Raw genomic sequence first — 15,594 nt, forward strand, 5'->3', positions numbered from 1 at the left:
CAATAATCAAAGAATCATTTCAGTCAAATATTCTGTTTAGTATTTATTTTTAGAAAAAATGTGTACATAATAAAAATACTCTTCACAATAATAAGTACTGTTTACATTCTGATGTTTTTGTAAGAAACATGCTTTTATTTTCTTCCAGAAAAACAGTAAAATTTTTGGAACTTGAAATATGCTCCTGAATACTATCTGAAAACCCTATAAAACTGCTACATAAACGTAACATACCTATGTAGTAGTGGCAAGGTCATTACACTTTTCCAGAACATAACAGTATACCAGAGGGACAAGCCTGGGTCCTACAGGGCCAAGCACAGACTCCAAGTGAGCAGAATGGAAGCAGTCACTTTGTGCAAAACTGGACAGTGAGTGGTCCTTCCCAAGCGCCCATTACTGCCAGGCCCTGCAGGTGCCAGGGACAAACATGGACCTCCAGTGTGTAAGAAGCACAAATCTGAACTGTTCTGATTTTTTACAAGTTAAGGTTCAACTTTTATTTATTTGTTTTTTTAATAACGCTGTATGGGCCAAATCCTTGGACAGCACTGTGATTTCTCTGATGCACAGCAGACACTTTCTGAACCTGCTCAACAACATAGTCTCACCCTCTTTATATAGACAAACACAGAATATTAATGCGATCAAAAGTTACATTCACTGCACTGAAAACAACTCCTGTTACATATTTTTTTAATATACTGATTGGTAATAAAAGGAAAAACCGACGACACTGAAAGCAGAGGGTGAGGAGACAGCCATTACTTTAGTGAAGCTCACAGCCGGCACCCAGATGGCAGGGCAGTAAAATAATCCACGTGCTGAAACTTCAGAACTTCATTGCCCCAACTGGTCCAACCCGGCTGTAAATTTCGAGCAAACAACTCCAAACACTGTGCATCTGGCTTGATGTAGTCTTTCAGGACCTCTGTTAAAAAAAAAAAAAAAAAATTAAGAAAGGAATCAATTTTTCTTTAGTGGTTGAGTATAAAAAAAAAGGAGGTTTTGTACATTTGACACCCATAGGTGACTTTACAATGCCCCAATGCTAGGTATTTCTTCAGATAAAACATAATTTATAATTGCTCCGTGAGCCCGGCATGGTGGCCTAGCAGCTAAAGTCCTCGCCTTGAACGATTGATCCCATATGGGCGCCGGTTCTAATCCCGGCAGCCCTGCCTCCCATTCGGCTCCCTGCTTGTGGCCTGGGAAAGCAGTGGAGGACAGCCCAAAGCCTTGGGACCCTGCACCCACATGGGAGACCCAGCAGCTCCTGGCTTCAGATCGGCTCAGCTCCGGCCGAGTGAATGAACGGACAAAAAATCTTCCTGTCTCTCCTCCTCTCTGTATATCTGACTTTCCAATAAAAATAAATAAATCTTTAAAAATATATATATATATATATAATTGCTCTATGAGGTTGTCTGGAAGGAATTCATCAACTTCCCTTTATAAATGATAAGGCTTCCTTAGGAATAATTGAATTTGGCAAGGTTAAACGAGAATATGTCAAATATTTTAAATGTGTAAGTTTTTCTTTTATTCTTCCTCAGATTTTTTTTTTTTTTAATTTGGAAGACAGAGTTGGGGAGAGAGGAGAAGGAGACACTGAGTTCTTCCATCCACTACTTCACCTGTCCAATGGCCACAAGTGCCAGAGCGAGGCCAGACCAAAGCCAGGAGCCTGGGACTTCCGCCAGGTCTCCCACGTGGGCGCAGAGGCCAGAGCACCTGGGCCATCCTCTGTTGCTTCCCCAGATGCATGTGCAGGGAGCTGGATGGAAACTGGAACAGCCGAGTCTCAAAGCGTTACCCAGCTGGGCTGCCAGCATCGCAGAGCCTTGACCCGGCTATACATGGCACTGTGTTGTTACCCTGCTCTCACAGCAGAACGTTTGCTCACTTGTCTGTATACCAAAACCAGAGGAATTAACAACGTCCAGTGTAATTTAGGTGATTTAAAATCTGAGCTTCGTTAGCTTTCAGAAAATCCTGGCATGAAGACTTCTAGTCCTTTTCATTATAATATTATAATTAAGTGCCACCAAACTCGAAAGACAAAAATTTCCCCAGAGTCTTAGAGGACAGTGTGATACTTCACGCATTTCTCTCCATGAATTTAATGCCTTGCCAGTCTGTATTTACATTCAATGTGGTCAAAGGCCAGGCTGAAGCAAGATCTTCCTTGTTTTTGCTTAGTCTGTTCAGTTTTGTGCTGTAAAGACGTTAGCATTCCTATCAGGAAACTTTAAATTGGAGTCAGTCGGCCAGAAATGTTCATTCTGAGCACCAGTTACACCCAGTGCTACGGGACGGAAATAGGAAACACAACAGCCGTGTTTTCTTAGTATTCACTTTGAAAAGCAGAAGGCGGCCAGGTGTTTGGATTGGAGGACTGTATCTGACTTTCTCAACATGACACATATTTGCTTTTTCTTCTTTCCAGTTAAAAAAAAAGATAATCAAGCCATGTTATTATGTCAGCCATACTTGTTTTACTTCAAAACAAAGCAAAAGAAATAAAAATTAATAGAAATATTCTATTCTGACTTTCATTAATGATTTTTAAATTAATGCAAATATATAAACTTAAATAAATATGAGCATGAGTTGAATGTGCCTAGAGTTACAGAACGCCCGGCAGCAGCAGAGCATACTTCCATCCCAAGCAGCCGGAGCAGGCCATGCCCGGCCAGTCCCTTGTGCTCCAGAAGACAGGGCAGGAATGGTGGGGGGAGAAGTGATTCAAACATCAGTGCAGACCTACTGGCTAAAGTCCTTGCTTTGCATGCGCCAGAATCCCATATGCGCATTGGTTCTAATCCCGGCAGCCCCACCTCCCATCCAGCTCCCTGCTAGTGGCCTGGGAAGGCAGTCAAGGATGGTCCAAAGTCTTGGGACCCTGCAATGTGTGGGAGACCTGGAAGAAGTTCCTGGCTCCTGGCTTCGGATTAGCTCAGCTCTGGCCATTACAGCCACCTGGGGAATGAACCAGCAGTCAGAAGATTTTTCACTCTCTCTTCTCTATAAATCTGACTTTCCAATAGGAATAGATAAATCTTCAAAAAAAAAAAAAATCAGTGCACAAAATCCCACCAACTATGTCTCACTGTTCACACAGAAGCTTCTAGCTAATAAATTAATATAATAAGGAATAGGAACTTCTCCAAGGTTAAAACACATTTTTTTAATTTGAATACTTTCATTTCCTCATTTTCTAGCTTACGTTCCTAGACTTAAGCATACCCACTGTCACGCTGTCAGGTACAGCTACTGATGAGTTAGCTGCTCACCTATACAAAAACTTAACAGTTCAAAAATAGAACAATTTTACTATCATTGCAAAATGGAGTATACTACCAATGTGGAATTCTTTCCATTCATACAATATACCAACTACATTACAGTAGGGTATAACAGAAATAACAAACTAAACTTAAAAAGCAGCAACAACATATTTTTAGGAAAATTTTTAGGAATTTTCATAGGAGGATTTAAGAACATTTAATATTTTTTAAATTTATTTTTTTCTTTTTTAAAAATTTTATTTTTGATGATGTTTACACAGTTAATTAGGGTGGGAAGGAGAGAGGATTAGGGAAAAGTGGATGAGACCATAGCTTCCAAATTTTCTTATTCCCTATATCAGAGAAAAGCAAGGAGACAAGGGAAGAGGCCACACCCAGCCTCCCAAGAGCCTCAGTACCAGGGAGGAGGAACGGCCACCCCACGTCACCCCAGGGTCCTCCGTGTGGAGCAGGTAGGCCCACAGCTGTCAGCCCTGCCCTGCATGGTCTGCCCCCAATCCCAGTTCTCATGCTCACCACTGGGAGCAGTAGCCTAGCAGGGGAGCCTTCCACTGTCCACCTACCGGGCTTGCATCCAACCTCCAGGTCTCGTGTGTACTGGTGGGTGCTGTGGCCTAGTCTGGCATGGCCCGCCTCACCACAGCATTTGCCAGTGGGTGTGCAGCCTGGCCCAGCCCAGCCTGCCTCCAGTTACACCTCATGCTGGTGGGTGCTGCAGCCTAGCCCAGCCCAGCCAGCCTCCAGTTACACCTCATGCTGGTGGGTGTTGCAGCCTAGCCCAGCCCAGTTAGCCCCCAGTTACACCTCATGCTGGTGGGTGTTGCAGCCTAGCCCAGCCCAGTCAGCCCCCAGTTACAGCTCATGCTGGTGGGTGTTGCAGCCTAGCCCAGCCCAGCCCAGCCCCCAGTTACAGCTCATGCTGGTGGGTGTTGCAGCCTAGCCCAGCCCAGTCAGCCCCCAGTTACAGCTCATGCTGGTGGGTGCTGCAGTCAAGCCCAGCCCAGCCTGCCTCCAGTGCCAGCCCTAATGTGGACTGGCTGGTATTGCGGCCCAACCTGGCCTATCTGGCACCCCGTCCTGGTTCTTGGATCTTCCTGTGGGTATTATGAACAGGCCTGGCCTAGCCTGCTGCCAGACCTGACCTGCATGTATGCTGGCAGGTACCATAACCTGGCTTGCTCTAGGCGCTCCCAGCCATGGCTCTTGCGCTCACCTGCAGGGACCGCATCATGAGCTCCTCTCTCAGGGCTCCCCCCAGTGGCACACCTTGTGCATACTGGTGGGTCTTTGGGAAAGACTAACCTAGTCTACCTCCTGTCCTGGCAGGAACAGTGACCTTGCCCAACCAGCCCATACCCATTCTGCTTCTTACTATTGGGTGTTACAGCCCAGCCACACCTGAACCACGCCCATACACAGCACTCATGTGGTTCAGTGGGAGCTGAGACCTAACCCAGCCTACCCTTCATCCTCACTGGCTCTCATGAGTACCAGTGGGTGCTAAAGTCCAGCAGCCCAGGCTGGCACAAATTAGACCCTGTCCACACCCATGCCAAGGGACACTGCAGCCATGTCCAGCCCAGTAAGCTGCCCCCATTCTGGCTCTTGCACTTAGCACTGGGAACCACAACCCAGCCAGGGTGTCCCCATAGCTCCCTAACCAGGTCTATTCCCAGCCACCGATGCTGTATGTGTCAGTGGTTGCTCTGACCCAGCTCGGTATCGCCCATTCCCCCATCCTGGCCTCTCCCATTGGATGCTGACCTGCCCTGGCCCACTCCCAGTCCCAGCTCCCCCGGTAGGTGCCACAGCCTAGCCCTGCCCAGTCTGCTCCTATCCCTGGCTCATGGAAATTGAGAGATGTGATAGCCTAGCACTGCAGCCTGGCTCCTACACATGCCAGTGAGATAAGGTTGGCCCACCCCTGCCCAGTCTTGTTCCCATCCAGAGCCAACCCACACACTTGCAAAGAGATGGACCTAACTTGCCTGGTCTGACCAACACCCAGGTCTGAATCACATGTTCACTAGCAAGAGCTATGACCCACCAGGGGAGTTTTCCAAGTTCCCTTACCAGGCCCACTCCCAGATCCACTCCCAGACCCAAATCACACATGTGCCGGCAGGTGCTAGGCCCTGACCCAGAATAGTCTGCCCCCCTCTGTCCTGGCCTTTGAATCAGTTGGTGGATGTTGTGGCCCGGTCCTGCCCACCCCACACTCTATTCTTGGGTGCACCTGCAGGTGCTGTAGCCTGGCCTATTCCCAACCCCAGCATCCATGAGTGTCATGCCTAGCTCAGCCCATCACCACCCACAGCTCTTAAGCAAACCAGCAGAAACTGCAGTTCCACAGGGGTGGGCCCATTTATCCCCCACAGAATGTACCACCAGGCCTGGTTTTCTTACGTACTGCTTAGTGTCATGGCCCAGTCTAACATGACCTGTCTCCTACTGTGATACTCCCTAGTGTGTCCTGTGATCTAGCCCTGACAGGTGGGCCCCCAACTTTTGTGTGCACTGGTGGGTGGTAGATGGGGGTGGTCAATGCTAACTGGCCCAACTCAGGTCTCCCACTTGGGCAGGTACATAAGTCTGACCCCAAAAAAATTACCAGCTTTCTCCCTCCAAACTGCTATCTCAGCTTACTTGCAAATACAGTGGCTCTGTCAGTGGAAACCCCTCCAGAAATCATTCCTCACCTGTAACATACTCCCTCAGCGGTCCTCCATCGCTCACATTCCCATACCCCCTTCCCTGAACGATCCACGGTCCTTGTGCCTGGGATCATATGGGTTCCCCAGCCTGGTTTTACCAAGCCCAGTTCTCTGATAGATTGGCATGCTGGCTGGGAGCTCTGTCTGCCCACCAGAGACCCAAAATGATAGATAGGTTCCCAGACCCAATCCTCTGGCATGTGTGCAGGTCTGGGACCTTACTTCTCACTTGTCTGGGCCATAAGTGCATGCATAAAATCCCAAGCACAGCCCATGGGCACACCATGCTAGCCTGGGGCCTTTCTCTCGTCCCTACACACCCACCCACCCTTAGGACGGAAACACATGCCTGATCTCAGACCCACTTTGACCCAGCGAAGAGGTCCCAGACCCAAAGCCCATGGCAGACAGTGAAGCTGCCAGCAGCTCCAGCTCCACAATGGTGGTTAGAGGTAAGTTTTAAGCATTATATACAGAATGTGTACCAAATCAAATCCCTAGAATTATGATTTCAGAACAAATACACTGCAGAATTATCAAAGCTACATTCTGATAAACAGTCTCACGCTATAACTAAAATACATACACTAATACAAACTCAAAAGTAAAATATTATGAGTTTTTCTTGCCTATAAGTATTTAACCAAAGCTTAAGAATTACAAATACATTTTATGAGAAACCAACATGCACTCCTATGCTCATAGCAGCACAATCAGTAATTGCAAAAACATGGAAGCAACCAAAATGCCCATCAACAGAGGATTGGATAAGAAAGCTATGGTTCATCTACTCCATGGAATACTACTCAGCTATTAAAAAAAACAAAATGCAGTTCTTTGTGGCCAAATGGGCCAAACTGGAAACCATAATGCTAAGGGAAATGAGCCAATCCCAAAAGGTTAAATACCACATGTTTGCCTTAATTTAAGATGATATGATGTTATGTATAACATGTTATGTTTTGAATGTTATATGTTGTGTATAAACTAAAATTGAAGTATAGGTGAGGTGGTCACAGAAGGTGGCTGGGAACTCGCATTTATCTTTAACATATTGGTTACTCATTACTATGTCAATTAATTCCATAATGATGTAAATTTTTGCTGATGGTATGTTGGAGCTTTCAATTGACTGGGATGATACTCTGCTGGCTCTGTCTTCAGACCAGAGAGGGTATACCTAAGAAGCCGTTGAACTTGACGGGACAATAAGATGCTGGACTCTATGTTTGGTATACGCTTGCAATGGGGAAATCTCAACTGAACTTGAGCTGTGGTTATGCAACAAGGTGGAGGAATCCACCATGGTGGGAGGGTTTGGGGAGGGGTGGGGAGAACCCAAGTATCTATGTAACTGTGTCACATAATACAATGTAATTAATGAAGTTAAACAATAAATAATTTAAAAAAAAAAATTACAAATACATTCTATCACATTCTTCCCAAAAGTATAACTTATTTTTAAATGTATTCAACTCCAAAAATATGTTTGTACTGCCATCTACGGGGAATACAACAGAACTGCACTTCACCAATACTGCATCTTCTTTAGGACAGGACTAATTTTTACTATTAAAAAAAATTTTTTTTTAAGAATAATTTTTTTAATAGCTTAGGAAGAGAGGTCTTTTTTATTATTATTTATTATTATTGGAAAGTCAGATATACAGAGAGGAGAAGAGACAGAGAGGAAGATCTTCCATCCGATGATTCACTCCTGAAGTGATTGCAATGGCTAGAGCTGAAGCCAATCTGAAACCAGGAGTCAGGAACCTCTTCCGGGTCTCCCACGTGGGTGCAGGGTCCCAAAGCATTGAGCCGTCCTCGACTGCTTTTCCAGGCCACAAGCAGGGAGCTGGATGGGCAGCAGGGTCGCCAGGATTAGAATTGGCGATCTGCGTGCAAGGCAAGGACTTTAACCACTACACTATCACGCCAGGCCCTTTAAGAATAAACTCTAAGACAAACACTAAATTAAAATTTGATGCTGAGGACCCGGCTCAAGGGCTCAATGGCTAATCCTTGCCTTGCAAGTACTCCGGGATCACATATGGGTGTCAGTTCATGTCCCAGCTGCTCCACTTCCCATCCAGCTCCCTGCTTGTGGCCTGGGAAAGCAGTCGAGGATGGCCCAAAGCCTTGGGACCCTGCACTCACGTGGGAGACCAGGAGAAAGCTCCTGGCTCCTGGCTTCAGATCAGGTCAACTCCTGCCATTGTGACCACCTATGGAATGAACCAGCGGATAAAAAATCTTTCTCTTTGTCACTCCTTCTCTCTGTAAATCTGCCTTTCAAATATAAATAAATAAATCTTTTTTAAAAACTGACGCTCGGTGATAAAAACATTCAATAAGAGGAACACAAATAATTTTACCCATTAAGTATAACTGGTGCCTAATGTAATTCTTTTTTCTGAAGGCATAATATAATCTCCCTTTTCAGTTAAATCCGATATGGGCAGCACAGAGAGGTGTATGGGCAGCACAAGCCCATGTCTGAAGGTGATTATTCGCTGAGAATCCAAGTCAAACAACAGATCAGCACACAGATATCCCAGCGTCTGCCACTTTAGGGAACACTATAGTGTAAGCCATTTAACAGAAATCCTGAGAGCCACCAAAGCAATTCTCCAGGGAATTCGTGTCTCCTTCCGGGTCCGAGTCCCTGACCTAACCCCTATCCTAGCAGACGGAAACGATCCGGCTGTCTGTGCTCTCCTCAGCAACAGGCTCAAGGAGTTCCACGGGGTTTTAACAGCAGGAATCACCAAGCAAACAAAACACATTCCTGAAGAAAAATTCCGTGGGGAAAAAAAATACCCAATTCAGATCTCTCAAGGATTACCTCTCAGGTTTTAAACTCTCTTTCGGAGCCAGTGCCATGGTGTAAGTTAAGTCTCCACCTGTGGCATCTCACCAAATGCCAGCTGCTCCACTTCTGATCCAGCTCCCTGCTAATGTGCCTGGGAAAGGAATGACAGATGGCCCAAGTCCTGGGCCCCTGCACCCGCATGGGAGATCCAGAACCTCCGAGCTCCTGGCTCTTGCAGCCACTGGGGGAGAGAACCCGAGGATGGAAAAATATCTCTGTCTCTCCTTTCTGCCAGTCTTCCTTTCAAATAAAAACAAACCTTTAAAAAAAAAAAAAAAACGCTAATTTTTTGGAAAGTCAGATATACACATAGGAGGAGAGGGCAAGGCGAGGGCTTTAGCCAGCAGCCTACTGCGCCAGGCCCAAAAAGTTAGCATTTTTACTGAACCTATACTACATGCTATATATAATTTTAAATGTATTGTAAGCAGACAGGCAATTGGTATGGCAGTTATGACACCACCTGGAATGCCTGAGTTCAAAAATGCTTGGTTCAAAAATAGCACCATAGGCCAGCGCAGTGACCTAGCAGGTAAAGTTCTCGCCTTTAATGTGCCAGGATCCCATTTGGGTGCTGGTTCTAGTCCTGGTACCCATATGGGAGGCCCTAGGAAGTACCAAGGAGATTGTAACCACACTCACTCCTACTGCCCTGTGTTCCTGTTTTAGACCAAACAGAGCGCAGGGCCGAGGAGTAGGGACAGCTCCCTGAGCATGCCCAGAGAGCCCCCGAGTGCTTGCTGTGTCAAGGCAGTGCCAGAGGGAGCTTGGGGACAAGGTGAGGGAAGGCACCGAACCAGTCTGCTCCCTGAGAAATTCCACCTGACATTTTAGAACATGAATTAGAACAACACATATGTGACTTAATTTCCAAGTCTATAGCCACTCAAACACTACATTCACTCCTTTTTTTCGATTTGAGAAGAGCCACACAAATTCTATGCTACAAAACACTTACCAGCCAGCGGCGGCTTGTGCGAGTGAAGAGCACAGGGCACACTGACAATGACTCTGTGATGTGGCATGGGGGGCAGTCCCACAGCTGCGTCCCTAGCCAAAGCAGCACAAAACAGTCAACTGCATTTTAAGCACTTGGTTTTTTTCCTCCCATTCATACATTATCTGATTTCAAAACAAAGTTAAGAACAGATTCAATGAAGGAAATCAATGATCTAACTATTGAAAAATTTCCTATAATTCCCTTCCCCCAAAAAAGAAACATTACACACTATATAAAGGTTACAAAAATTCATAAGCCAGGAAACGCATACCTTTCTGCTTTGAGCTATGTTCAGAACTTCAAAAATGTAAATAATAAGAAAAGTCAATGATCACTGTGTTGATAATTTATAAGGCCTAAAAATTAGCATGCTTATAGATTTTTGGAAAAATCACCTTTCTTACCTTAATGATGAAGTCATTTTTCCTTGAGTTCTCCCCAATATCAGAATTTCATAAGGTTTTTTGTGTGGAGAATCTAATGGGAACACAAACTCTCCTGAATTGGTGATCTGATAAGAAGGTGCCAGAAATAAGGTTATTTTTTTATCCCTCTAATAGTTTTCTCCCCCTCAAAAACAATTACTAAACTTTCATATGGCATTTAAAAATTTTAAGTGTAGTGAAATTTATTTTAAGTATATGTTTAATCTAACACATAAAATATGAATATTCCAATATATGATCACTTCAAAGTTACTGAGAAATGCTACATTCCCTCTTGCACATTAACACTCTGAGTGCCAGTGGGTGCTGCACACTCGGCAGCGCATCGGTTTGGAGCAGCCAGAGAGCACAGTGAGACTGCCACCACACCACACATGCAGCGACAGAAGGTAAACACACATTTAAAGATTCATTGTCATCTGAAAGGCAGATTTTACAGAGGAGAGAGAAGCAGCTTTCCATCTGCTGCTTCACTCCCCGGATGGCCACACAGCCAGAGCTGAGCTGATCCAAAGCTGGGAGCCAGGAGCTTCTTCCAGGTCTCCCATGTGGGTGCAGGGGCCCTGGAATCTGGGCCATCCTCTGCTGCTTTTCCCAGGCCAGAAGCAGGAAACTGGATCTGAAGTGGAGCAGCCAGGACATGAACCTGCACCCATGTGGGTGCCGGCACAAGGCAGGAGGTCCCCCAGTGTGCCACCCCAGCCCCAAGCGTCCCGCTCCTCGCTCAGATGTTCATTCCTGACACTGATACGTCATCAATTTACTCATTTATTCCTTCACATAACATTTACTGATTAACGGCAACATAGCTAAGGAGATCAAAATAAGGCATCTGTCTTACTTTGATCTGTAAGAAAATGGTGTCATTAAATAGCACCAAAATTAACAGAAAAGGAAGCTAAGTGGTTAATAAATAGACAATACCTAGTCCTGAAACTAGCTCTTGGAATTATAAATTTAGAAATTGAATTTTGTCATTTCACTGTACTATGACTTGGTTTTCAAAGATTCATTTAAGCTCTTCAAACTTGCAATGTCATTTTAAAAATCAATTCATTAATTTACCAGGAGGAGATATTCAGTGTCAGAAAACCTGTTTCTGTCAACTGTGAAATCCTTTACCCTACCTCAACAACCTATGTCAACAACCTACTCAGCAGTTCCAACATCCCTTTCCTCTCCTGTTAGTCCTACTGTGCGTCTCTCAGGCAGTACAGACGCTGGCAAACTCTGATTCTTCCCGTCGCCTTTATAATCAATGCAGACAATTCCTCCTGTTTTAATAGTATGTATGCTTACTTAATAGGAATATCATATATTATATATATATTTTAAAGATTTATTCATTTTATTGCAGCCAGATATACACAGAGGAGGAGAGACAGAGAGGAAGATCTTCCGTCCGATGATTCACTCCCCAAGTGAGCCGCAACGGGCCGATGCTGTGCCGATCCAAAGCCGGGAACCTGGAACCTCTTCCGGGTCTCCCACGCGGGTGCAGTGTCCCAAAGCTTTGGGCCGTCCTCAACTGCTTTCCCAGGCCACAAGCAGGCAGCTGGATGGGAAGTGGAGCTTCCGGGATTAGAACCGGCGCCCATATGGGATCCCGGGGCTTTGAAGGCGAGGACTTTAGCCGCTAGGCCACGCTGCCGGGCCCCATATATTATATTTTAAACTCTGAACCTACACATACATTTGATTGCAACTACAAATGAACACAGTCTCAACTTTTATATACTAACATATTACTGAGTTTAATTTCAGAAAACGACCTTTTGTTGACTTTGGCCCCCAGTGCATGTAACTGATAACAAAAATAGAGAACTGACCTACATATACACATATACACACATATATGTATATATAAAAATGACAAATAGGTCTTTAAAAATTGTACACAGCTTTTAGAAAATATTTCAATAGACTACAAAATACATAAAAATATAATAATATTATGTCCAAAATGAACATACCGGCAGTAAAAAATATTAACCCGTTAGCTGATAATAATGGGGTAATCTTTTTAAAAATCGAGAGGAGCGGGATTTTGTGTTATTCACTTGAACAGTCATCTTTAAAAGGATAGTCAATGAACTCTAACCTGCTGCCTTATTATTCTCTATTTCTTGGTTTTTATATACTTGCGGAGGAATTAAAGACCATTCAACCACCCTATAATTGCATTCATTTCTGTCAAAATCAAGCATGTCAGTGCGTAGGGCACCGAGAACCTTAGGCTGTGAGCCCCAAAGCTGCTGCCTTAGGCTTCTCCCCGCATCATCTCCAATGATTTGCCTTTTACTCTCCCCTCATCCACAACAAAGGGGCCGAGCACATCCTGTGAGTTTGTAGCAAAGAGGAAGATGAGGGAGACCACTTCTGTGGAAATGCACAGATTCTCCTGAGTTTTGTTTTGTTTTGTTTTGTTAAGCATTTTTTTTTTTAATTTTTATTGGAAAGTCAGATATACAGAGAGGAGGGGAGACAGAGAGGAAGATCTTCTGTCCTATGGTTCACTCCCCAAGCAGCTGCAACGGCTGCTGCTGAGCTGGCCCGAAGCCAGGAGCTTCTTCTGGGTCTCCTACACGAGTACAGGGTCCCAAGGCTTTGGGCCGTCCTCGACTGCTTTCCCAGGCCACAAGCAGGGAGCTGGATGGGAAGCAGGGTTCCTGAAACAAGAACCGGCGCCCATATGGGATCCCGGCACGTGCAAGGTGAAGGCCTTCAGCCACTAGGTTACCGTGCCAGGTCCTCTCCCGAGTTTTCAAGCTAAAGACATTAAAGTTTTTTTAAAATCCCATCCTGACAGCTCCCTGACTGATTTCCTAATGCCAATACTAATGACACTACTAGAAAAAAACAGAAGAATCAGGAAAAAAGCTTTGAGAATAAGACACCTAGAGTCTTTATAAGCATAAATGAGACCATTTTGAAGAACACGGACAATGATAAGCATTGAGGGTTACGGAGGACAACCATGTGGCAAGGCGGGTTAAACCTCCAGCTAGAATGTTGGCACCGCAAATTACAGTGCCAGTCCCAGCTGCTCTGCTTCCAGTCCAGCCCCCTGCTAGCAAGGAAAGCAGCACAGCCGTCCAGGTGCTTGGGTGAGACCCAGATGGAGCTCCAGCTCCTGGCTCAGCTGGCCAGCCTAGCCACTGGGGTCATGTGGGGAGCAGGAAAGCCGGTGGAAGATGTGTATCTCTGTCTCTCCCTCCCTGCTCTTTGCTTTCCAAATCAACAGAATGAAAAAGAAGTAAATACCCCCTTCGTGTGCCCCACATGAACTTACTTTCACCCAGTGCCATTCCACAGCCATCCCCACAGACCAAGAAGGATATAGCTCTTCCTTTACAAACCGCAGGTGCTTCTGTCTGTTGGTCACCCAAGTAACAACAAGGCAGTTTGGGGCAGCCAGCTCAGGGATAGGGATCTGCTTTATTTCCGATGGTGACAAATAGCTGTATCTAAAAATAAACCAGGAAAAATGTAACACAATTTGTTTAAAGTAAAAAAAAAAAAAAGCAAGGAAACACACCACAAATGCGACCCTCCCAGGGCAGCTAAGTATGAAGCCACAGTGACATCTAGTGGACATATTGTTACACATATCAGAAATAACTTCATCTTTCAAATCAGCATGTATTTTTTTTTAATTTTTATTTTTTAGAATGTTTATATAATTATTCCAGGTGGGAAGGATCGAGGGCTAGAGAAGAGTGGGTGTGATCACAGTTTTCAAATTTTCTGTTTCTTCCTCCTGTACCTACCTAGGGGAAGGGGGGAGATAAGGGGAGAAGCCATACCCAGCCTCCCAACTGCCCAGTACTCAGGCATGGGGACTGGCCACCCGACATCAATCCAGGGACCCCAATGTGGTGCATGCTCCAAGGGTTCTGCCCAAGTGGTTTCAATAGTTCTGAAATACTGTTGATTTTGCCAATCCAAGCATGAGGAACCCCTTTCAATGTCCATTTGCTGACACAGTAATCAACGTTGAACTCCAGTCATCCAGACTGTGCTGTGAGGCCAGCTTACCTGGGGCCCCTGACCCCCGCCACCAGGACTCATGGACTAGGTACCCACCACGCCCAGAATGGCATGGCCCGCCTCACGGCAGCATCCACCAACAGGTACTACAGCTTAGCTCAGCCCAGCCTGCCTCCAGTGCCAGCCCTAATGTGGACTGGCTGGTGTTGCGGCCCAACCTGGCCTATCTCCCTAATGTGGACTGGCTGGTGTTGCGGCCCAACCTGGCCTATCTGGCACCCCGTCCTGGTTCTCGGATCTTCCTGTGGCTACTATGAACAGGCCTGGCCTAGCCTGCTGCCAGACCTGACCTGCATGTATGCTGGCAGGTACCATAACCTGGCTTGCTCTAGGCGCTCCCAGCCATGGCTCTTGCGCTCACCTGCAGGGACCGCATCATGACACACGAGTTCCCCGAGCTCCTCTCTCAGGGCTCCCCCCACTGGCACACCTTGTGCATACTGGTGGGTCTTTGGGAAAGACTAACCTAGTCTACCTCCTGTCCTGGCAGGAACAGTGACCTTGCCCAACCAGCCCATACCCATTCTGCTTCTTACTATTGGGTGTTACAGCCCAGCCACACCTGCTCCACGCCCATACACAGCTGTCATGTGGTTCAGCCTGTTTTACACCAACCTTGGCTCTCATGAGTACCAGTGGGTGCTAAAGTCTAGCAACTTGGCACACACCAGACTCTATCCACACCCATGCTGAAGGTCTGCAGCCATGTCCGGCTCAGACTGCTGCCCCATTCCAGCTCACACTGGGAACCCCGACCCAACCGGCACATCCTCTTAGCTCCCCAAACAGGCCTGTTCCCAGACACATATCTTGCACATGCCAGCGGGAACTGCAGTTTCACAGGAGTGAGCCCACATACCCCTGACAGACCTGATTCTCTTGCATGTAGTTAGTGCCAGCCTAACATTACCTGCCCCCTGTTCCAACTCTCACTGGTGGGTACTATGATCTAACCCTGCCAGATAGGTCCCCAGCCCTGGCTTTAGCATGCACCACTGAGTGGTATTTGGTGGTAGTAGATGCTAACTACCCCAGCTCATGTCTCCCACATGTGCTGGTGCTTCAGCCTAACAGTTAAAGATCCCCGTTCCCCCCTCAAAACTGCTCAGTCTCAGTCACTGCAGGTCTCGTTTAGCTGCAAGTACACTGGCTTTGTCTATGGAAGTTCCTCAGTAGTCATTCCTCATCTGGACATGAACCC

The 15,594-nt window shown here is 46.0% G+C and overlaps 1 protein-coding gene across 3 annotated transcripts in view; it reads right to left on the reverse strand.

Moving 5' to 3' along the window:
- Positions 1 to 467: 467 nt before the first annotated feature.
- Positions 468 to 15,594, reverse strand: part of METTL4 (methyltransferase 4, N6-adenosine) — a 30,925-nt gene continuing 15,798 nt past the window's right edge. For 2 of the 3 annotated variants that reach the window (XM_058677056.1, XM_058677055.1), the window contains 4 exons: positions 13,636 to 13,810; positions 10,302 to 10,408; positions 9,856 to 9,947; positions 468 to 931 (listed from right to left, as the gene is read on the reverse strand). In XM_058677056.1, the coding sequence (XP_058533039.1) occupies positions 780 to 931; positions 9,856 to 9,947; positions 10,302 to 10,408; positions 13,636 to 13,810 (526 nt within the window). In that variant the 3' untranslated portion in view covers positions 468 to 779. The remainder of the gene's footprint in view (positions 932 to 9,855; positions 9,948 to 10,301; positions 10,409 to 13,635; positions 13,811 to 15,594) is intronic. The other variant, XM_012931501.3, reaches the window with a different exon arrangement.

The sequence above is a fragment of the Ochotona princeps genome, chromosome 18 (genome assembly GCF_030435755.1).
Source record: "Ochotona princeps isolate mOchPri1 chromosome 18, mOchPri1.hap1, whole genome shotgun sequence".
NCBI lineage: Eukaryota > Metazoa > Chordata > Mammalia > Lagomorpha > Ochotonidae > Ochotona > Ochotona princeps.